The sequence below is a fragment of the Pecten maximus genome, chromosome 3 (genome assembly GCF_902652985.1).
Source record: "Pecten maximus chromosome 3, xPecMax1.1, whole genome shotgun sequence".
Classification (NCBI taxonomy): domain Eukaryota; kingdom Metazoa; phylum Mollusca; class Bivalvia; order Pectinida; family Pectinidae; genus Pecten; species Pecten maximus.
The window spans coordinates 2265788-2275054 of NC_047017.1; the positions used below are offsets into that span (position 1 = coordinate 2265788).

Below are 9267 nucleotides of genomic sequence, written 5' to 3' on the forward strand. Positions count from 1 at the left end.
GTAACAAAATTCCATTCCGGAAACATATCTATAGTCTGGAACAAAATGTTCAGTATTTCAATACTCAAATAAATGTCCATAGACAAGAAACATTTCTATGCGATATTATTGTACAATTAAATTTATGTAATACCATTTCACAACTGGCAACGATAACTTAGTCATTTATTGGTTTTTTCACATGACCACGCTTTGGTTATAGATTATGGTCCCCATGATCGGGCATGCTCAACCCACGTTTCTTCCTTTTCTATGCTGAGCGCCATAGTAAATGGTAGGGTTCGAACCATAATGTACATGTTATTCCTCTATGATCTGTCGCCACAGCTCGTTTCACGTCTGTTTACTTACAGAAGTATATATGGCGTTTCTTCATGTACCGATATGTGAAATAATGAATAGTAATTTAATAAAATTCACATAATAATACTAAATAAATACCGGTACTGTGTGAGGTGTGAGTCGTGGCCTGTCATCTAATGATGCAATGTATTCTTTCTTGATTTGAATTGAACATATAAAAGTAACGTATTTAAATACATATATATCGAAAGTGTGCGAAATTGTATACCTCCACATCCTATAGTAAATAGCCAACAATGTGTAGTATAAGTAAAACTCGCGTGAACTGTGTTGGGGTTCACGGAAAGGGGGGGGGGGGGGGGGGGGGGGTACAAACTATTGTATATGATTTATTCATAGCATGAATATTGAACAAATATATTCTGATGTTATTGGTTTTTTTCAGTGGTGATTTGAGCAGCCATGCAGATCTTTGTCAAGACCCTCACGGGCAAAACCATCACACTTGAGGTTAGTTGGTTCGGTTACATGCAAGTCAAGTGGAATTTAGAAGGTTTCGGCAAGAATGGAAACTTTTGACATAATTTACAACCCTGCATAATGGGTTATAATGATAGTCCTTAACAAGTTACTTAAATGCAGGATAATTTGAAAAAGAAATGCACAAAGTTCTTTTATGCATAAGTCACTTATGTTTTACTGTAGTCTTCATCAGTGTATGGTATTGAACAGGTCGGGGAAACCCCGAGATCGGCGTATAATACCTCGATCGGCCTATTATACGCCGATTGAGGTATGGATTTGTTACTAAAAATAGCTCAAATCAATTTAAACTCTTCTTTTTAAAAATTTCTATCCAAGTCGCATTTATTTAGGCATTAAACGTTATACAAATACAAAAATTAAATTTATTTGAGTGCGGGAAAGAACTGAAAACAGATGTAATACTTCCGGTCTATATGGCCTATGTTACGATGGTAGTGTTACTACGGCGGCATCAAGTTTCTAAGTAGCCACTGCTTCCATTAAACATATTTCAGCAAAATATTGTTTATTTTGTCATAAATTCATGCGACTTGGATAGAAAATTTTAAAAAGATGAGTTTAAATTGATTTGAGCTATTTTTAGTAACAAATCCATACCTCAATCGGCGTATAATAGGCCGATCGAGGTATTATACGCCGATCTCGGGGTTTCCCCGACCTGTTGAAGTAAGATGGAAAGCTTCTGATATGGCAGAAGCATCAAATTCACTTAAACTGTGCAATGCATTTGTTAATAAGTAAAAGCCAAAGAAAATATGCCGTGAAGGGTTTTAGACGTCGCATGATAAGCAAGATTCTTACTGTTTCTAATGTTGAATTAAATGCCTTGCAATTTATTTCCAGGTTGAGCCAAGTGATTCAATTGAAAATGTGAAAGCCAAGATCCAAGACAAAGAAGGTAAAAACTGCTTTCAGGAAAACCAAATGTGCTGCTCCAACATTGTATTTGTACAAAAGCAATGAAAAAGGAGTTGGTATTAACTATTGAAATTTGCTAACAATTGCGATGATGTAAAACTCTTAGGACACCTTATGAAATGGTGATGATTCATAAAAAATGTATCAACTGAGCAATTGATTTCTGTACAAATCTTGGTTTTACATTGAGAAAACGATAGGTGACAAATTTAAATGACCATTAAATAATCTTACTTGGACTGCTAGAATTCATATTTCCAGAATTAGTTAAAGCCAACTTGCTATGATTTCTATATGTGATCTTGGTATGCAAAGAACAATCCTCAGTACTCTAGCATCTTCATTCTTTGAGGGATTTGAACCAACTTCATACAATATTAAGTTGGTAAAATTTTGACTTTTAAAGGTTGTTCAGTGTTAATGGTCACCATAATTATTCTTAGAAAATCTATTGTCAGCACTGGCTTCATTCCTTAGTGGATTTGGATAAAAATTCAGCTAGCTAGCAGTGGCAGCCAGGCCGGTAGAGGACATGTATTGGTATGCTTGTTGAATAATATCAACTATAGGTCTGTCCGTCAGTGGGACCTGCTGTTAAATGTTGCTAGTAAATGTTGAAGACATTTGAAAGACTAATTTTGTTTTGTTATAGGCATTCCCCCAGACCAGCAGAGATTGATCTTCGCTGGAAAGCAGCTAGAGGATGGAAGAACTCTGTCCGACTACAACATCCAAAAGGAGTCTACCCTGCACTTGGTTCTCAGGCTGAGGGGAGGTGCCAAGAAAAGGAAGAAGAAGAACTACACCACCCCAAAGAAGAACAAGCACAAGAAGAAGAAGGTCACTCTAGCTGTCTTAAAGTACTACAAGGTTTGTATACACAAATAGGATGCCATTTACATTTTACTTACTATAAAAAGGACCATTACAATTATGACAGCCTGCCGTTTATGTCTCGGGATTCCAAGCAGACTGAAGTTAATTCTTCACAAGTAAAAACAAAAATTTGTACATGCCTTTAGACCCACTTTCTAAAGCTAGTAGTGTTGGGAAATCGGTTGAAAATCATAATCGATCATCGGTTGGAATCGGATACCCTATTCGATCCGATAATCGGTGAAATAATCGGTTTACTTTTCCAATGCATTTATAACTTTAATATCTTTAAAATTCCATTGAATATTAGTAACTTAGCATGGAAATAAACTGTTTTCAGTTATCTGCCTTTGTTTACTTTATTTTGTGTTGTATGTGTACTGTATGCTTCACCCCCTCTGTAGTATGTGAAACAACTTCCTGTTGAACATGATAAAGTCTCTAATATGTTAATGCCACTTTATGAATCACTTAACCAGTTCCTTTAAGCACTATAGAAAAGGGGTGTTCCAACTTTATATATTTTTGGGATTTAGGGATTTCTCAAAATAATTTTTTTAATTACTGATCATGAGGACACATCAATCACAAAAAGCTACAATCAAGAAAAACAATATTTTTATTAACAATGAAAACAGCTTAATTGAGCTATTAAACTGATAAACAATAACAATTTAGTATATAGCAGAGCAATAACTAAACATTCTTGACTAGACAATTGACAGTTTTTGACATTTTTGACACACCATTTTTTTGACTAGAAAATAATAACAGTAAACATTTATTGAACATGTACAAGGGTGAAAAACTCACAAATGCAAACACAATACATGCACTCAAATCTCCCTGGACATGATTGTTTTTAATGTCTTTGCAATTTGGCTACTGGGGTAGCTAGATACTGGTGGATAGTAGATAATGTTCTGTAAAATCCTGATACAACATCACATCTTTTGACAAATGTAGCCGATATTGTTGGTTGAACTAATTTTGTTTCAACTTTGTCTGATCGCGATTGTGTGGAATTTCCCGACAGTAATTTGTGTTCCCCGTCAATATGGGCTCTGAAATTCGTAGTATTTCCTGAAAACGACGGAAGAAAACATTAAGTTGATACTTGTTTAAAGATAATAAATATACAACTGACAAGCGTTCTAAACGGCTGATACAATTTTGAGTTTACAAATGAAACACATGTTACGTCTGCCGTACGAGTTTGTTAGCTTGGTAGAACTTACCTGTATTTCTGTAAATCTTGCGGCATAGACGGCAAACAGCTTGCGTTGTATCCAAATTCTTTTTTGATGGTGGTTCATTATCATTAATTTTATAAAATCCGCAGAATTTTCAAACATCTGATTTCGTTTTGGAGCCTGGGTTTGGGTATATTTCCCTTAGATTTTCTTCAGCGGCCGCCATCTTTGTACATTGTTTATGTTTTCGAGTTACGCCCCCTGACGGGCGCGTTCGATTACATATACTGAGGTTCGTTCGTTTCGGTACCTTTTTATATTTGCCGATGATCGATTGTTGATGTTTGCCATCGATCATCGGCATCGAGATGCTATAAACGATCGCTAATCGATCTTTACCGATCATCGTCCCAACACTAAAAGCTAGTGACTTCCTGTCTTATTCAACCTAATCAAAGTCTTCCCCAATGTAGAAATGGTGTTACTTATTAATGCCTATAATTTGAGACATCTGGTGTTTCCAAAACCATAACTATAGAAACATGATTGAGGCTTCTAGTTTGATTTGGTTTTTAAGCTCACAATGATCAGATGGTGGGCTATTATCAATAGGCTGTTTCCCCTTAAAAAAAACCCAACTTGGAATGTCCTTCTTGGACCTTTCTTAAAGGTCATATATAGAGGATGAAGGGAAAGTAGAGAAAAGATAAGTTTTTTATAGCTATATAATGACTGATGAAGATCATTTGATGGTTTGCTCCAGCTGCCAAAATCCAGATTTCTTGTTTATCTATTCCCTTGGCCTTGGAAATTCGCATTTTAGAAGCTTGACTGTATTCCTGTTAGATGTAGGCCACTGCTATGATGAAAACTTAGGACACCTATGATCACATAAATGATCTCCAACCCTAAGCGTTACCTCTACTGAGCAGTGCAAGTCTTATCGGACAAAAATAGATTATTTGTATAAATCTGTAAGTGTAAGGATGGCAGTAAAAATTCTCGCTTGATAATTTCTAAAGCCATTCTTATTGTTGTGACTAGGACTTGTATACCCCCAGCTAATGTTTTTGTAGGTGTGTTAAGATGTATCCATCCAACTACCCTTTCTTGTGAGAAAAACTGATGGTGCCTCCTTGCATTGTGATAATGTGCACAATGGATCTATCAAATTTCATATGTAGGTCCCCTTTTAGTTTTGGGACCGATCAGAAAAACAATGGTTGACAGTAGTTGGCCACCTGAAATATTTGACAATTAATTTGTTATCACTATTTCTTGAAATAATAGGATATTTCTTCAATTCAATGTTTTAAGTTTCCCTTGGCTTCTTTTTGTGTCAGTTGAATTTTAAGCCTGTTTAGGAAAACAAAACGGCTGACAGGAAACTATCTTGGATTTTGTGAAAAGTTCAGCTGGTGGCCATCTTAAAATTTTACAGTTGAGTTGAAATTAGATATTTCATGAAGTGTTTGAAAATTATTCCTCAGACATCATATTTAGGATCCCTTTGGTGACTTTGGCCCCTTGTGTTGCCCATTCAGTTTGGTTCTGATCAAGAAAACAAAATGGCCAACATGGTCACAACTGAGGGGCTTGACTGTATTCCTTCTACATGTAGGCCACTGCTATGATGAAAACTTAGGACACCTATGATCACACATGATCTCAAACCCTAAGCGTTACCTCTACTGAGCAGTGTAAGACTTGTCTAACAAAAAAAATATATTATTGGTTTGAATCTGTAAGTGCCACTCTTGTTGTTGTGATTAGGACTTGTATACCCCCAGCTAATGTTTTTGTAGGTGTGTTAAGATGATACCTCCTTGCATTGTGATGATGTGCACAATGGATCTATCAAATGTCATATGTAGGTCCCCTTTAGTTCCTAGTTGTGCCCTTTTAATTTTGGGACCGATCAGAAAAGCAATGGTTGACAGTAGTTGGCCATCTGAAATATTTGACAATTAGGTTTGATATCACTATTTCTTGAAATAATGGAAGGATATTTCTGTAATTCAATGTGTAAGTTTCCCTTGGCTTCTATTTGTGTGGGTTGAAGTTTCAGCCTGTTTAGAAAAATGTAACGGCTGACAGGAAATTCAAACCATCTTGGATTTTGTGAAAAGTTCAACTGGTGGCCATCTTTATCGTCATTTCTTGAAGTGTTCGATGGTTATCTCTCAAACGTCATATTTAGTTTCCATTTGGTCCCTAGTGATGCCCATTCAGTTTTGATTCTGATCAAGAAAACAAAACGACCAACATAGTTGCATTTGAGGGGCTTGACTGTATTCCTTTTAGATGTAGGCTACTGCTATGATGAAAACTTAGGACACCTATGATCACACATGATCTCAAACCCTAAGCGTTACCTCTACTGAGCAGTGCAAGACTTGTCTAACAAAAATGTATTATTGGTTTGAAAAATAACCCATCCTTGGTGAAGTTTCAGGGGGTCAAGGTATAGACCTGTTTTCCAATATATACCAGAAATGCATAAAGACTAACTTTGACTTGACTTGTACCTGCCATAGCATTATACTTTGAATTACACAGTATCCTTTCAAAAAGTTTTGTTATTCTGTGAAACTATGCTCTCAATTGTAAAAACAAAAATAATTTAAAGACATGATATTTTAAGTTTTTTTCTTGGATATGATTTAATGCTGTATGTGCAAAACCTTGTCTATGTAATCAAACGGACCTGCTATGATGTAAATTCTTAGGACACCTTATGATACTAGTGATTCCTACAACATTTTACTGAGCAGCCCGTCAATATCATTAGTGATCAGTCTAAACTATAATATTAACTTTTCAAGGAAGGGGCCTGTTTTCCAATATAAACCAGAAATGCATAGAGAATGACTTGACTTGTACCTACCATAGCATTATGCTTTAATTGTATCCTTTCAAACAAATTTCTTATTCTGTGGAAATGTGCTCTGAATTGTATAAAAAAAAAATGAAAAGACAATATTTTCAAATATTTTTTTCTTGGACATGATGATTTAATGCTGCATGCACAAAACCTTGTCTATTTAATCAAACATGGACCTGCTATGATGTAAATTCTTAGGACACCTTATGATACTAGTGATTCCTACAACATTTTACTGAGCAGCTAGCCCATCATTATCATTGCAAAAGACATCGTGATCAGTCTATTCTAAATACTTACGGTGCTAACTTTTTCAAGAGAGGGACATGTTTTCCAGTATATACCAGAAATATAAAAGATTTAACTGTTGGACCATAACATAGAAGTACACTAATATATATCCCTCCCAAAAATTTTTATACTCTGAAAATATGCCCTTAATTAGAATTTAAAAAATCTGAAGAGATATTTCCAGAATATTGATTTTTCTTGAAGATGAAATTTAATGCAATGCTGTATGTGCAAAACTTTGTCTATGTAATCAAACAGGACCTGCTATGATGTAAATTCTTAGGACACCTTATGATACTAGTGATTCCTACAACATTTTACTGAGCAGCTAGCCCATCATTAGTGATCAGTCTATTCTAAACTACGATGTCAACTTTTTCAAGGGAGGGACCTTTCTCCAGTATATACCAGAAATTCATAAAAGATTTAACAATGATGGACACTAATATATATCCCTTCCAAAAAGTTTGATCCTCTGTGAAAATATGCTCTCAAAAAAAAAAAAAAAAAAATCTGAAAAAATATTTCAAGAGTATTATTTTTTCTTCAACATAGAATTCAATGCCGCATACAAAAAAAACCTTGTCTATACATGAAATGGGACCTGCTATGATGTAAATTCTTAGGACACCTTATGATACTAGTGATTCCTACAATTTTCTTTACTGAGCAGCCCATTATATCATTATTGATGGTCAGGTTTAACTACAATGTTCACTTTTACAGATTTTGAGGCCTAATAAAAGGCCCTATTCCCAATGGAATTTGTTTCCTATTTAAGCCAACTTTCCAAATTTGCATTTCAATATTTAAAAATTTCTTTCCCAATTTACCAATTTCAGGGGAAATTTCCCATCCCAAACGAGTGAAAAAACTGATGCAAATTTCACTTGCATTTTAAGAATAAACCCCACCAACAGGGTTTAGGGTTTGAAATTGAATCAAATTGCTGTGATGTAAAACTCTTAGGACACCTTATGAAATGGTGATGATTCGTCAAATTGATTTCTACTGTTACATCGCTGATCAATTTTATTTTCATTTGTTTATTTCTTCAGCAATAGATCTTCATTTGATATTTTCGTTTTTAAATTTGAATAAATTTTCTTCATCAGCATTTTAGCCCACCATCATCATCAGATGGGCTATTCAGATCCCTTTTCTGTCCAAAAACAGTTTTTGGTTTCTGCTGATGATAAACTGGCAGTCATCAACCTTTCAATAATCAAGATATTGACTGATTTGCTGTAGTTGACCTATAGTATAGGATGAAGGATTCTCAATTCTGTAAGATTAATATGTTAAGACTGTATTTCTGGCCATTTGTACATCAATACAATTCACACTGCAGGTTTTTTGGTTGCAATGGTGCAGATATGATGAAGAGATTTGTTTCTCGCCAGCCAAGAAACACAGATTGGGATAGGGGAACTTAAAGTTTGCCAATTTGATTGTCGGTCTTTCCACACTTAACTTGTTCTAGCTCTCCTAAATTGATTGTCACTGGGGGGGGGGGGCGGGATGGGGATGTGTGGTTACCAACATAAATTCTGACCTTTGACTACATCCTGTGGGATTTGCCAAATGATTCTTGGTCAGAAATTACCTTGATGCTAATTTGAATGTTTGTATGATTACAGGTAGACGAGAATGGGAAGATAACCCGTCTGCGACGAGAGTGTCCCAATGATGACTGTGGTGCAGGTGTGTTCATGGCTTCTCACTTTGACCGCCAGTACTGTGGAAAGTGCTGCCTCACTTTTGTATTTAATAAGCCTGAAGACAAATAAATCTGTTGGGACATTCTCTTACATTTTCAGTTTGTCTATTCATATATAATTACCTGTACCATCTGAATTTACTTTCAACACTTTTTGATAAAACAAAAACAAAAAAAGCTCGCACACACATGGAAGAAAAAAAAAAGTCAAATATATAAAGAAAATTCTGGTCTACTTGTAGGATTTAGTTATTGGCCAGGCCCTTTACTCTTAATTGGTCTGGATGTCTATGACCTCCCCTATGTTCAGTGAGGTATAACCAACTACATGTACTATGAGACCCCGCCTCAAGATTATCCTTGCTGTTCAAGAGGGCGATAAACCCAGCAGTTCAAACCTAGCAAACAAAACATAGTTTTTAATGAGAATACAAAAAAACGAAATAATATACCGTATTTGACCTAATAAGGGCGCAGGGCGCGGGTAATTGACAGTGGGGGCGCCCTTATTAAGATAAGTTATTCTGAAGTTTTAT

At 35.5% G+C, this 9267-nt stretch overlaps 1 protein-coding gene across 1 annotated transcript; it reads left to right on the forward strand.

The window, feature by feature from the left end:
* The first annotated feature begins 195 nt into the window (after positions 1–195).
* Positions 196–8822, forward strand: LOC117322935 (ubiquitin-40S ribosomal protein S27a). The gene is made up of 5 exons (XM_033877903.1): positions 196–274; positions 749–813; positions 1693–1747; positions 2420–2637; positions 8652–8822. Exons 2-5 carry the CDS (start codon positions 766–768, stop codon positions 8799–8801), a joined length of 471 nt encoding a protein of 156 aa, XP_033733794.1. The 5' UTR covers positions 196–274; positions 749–765; the 3' UTR covers positions 8802–8822.
* The last annotated feature ends 445 nt before the right edge of the window (positions 8823–9267 follow it).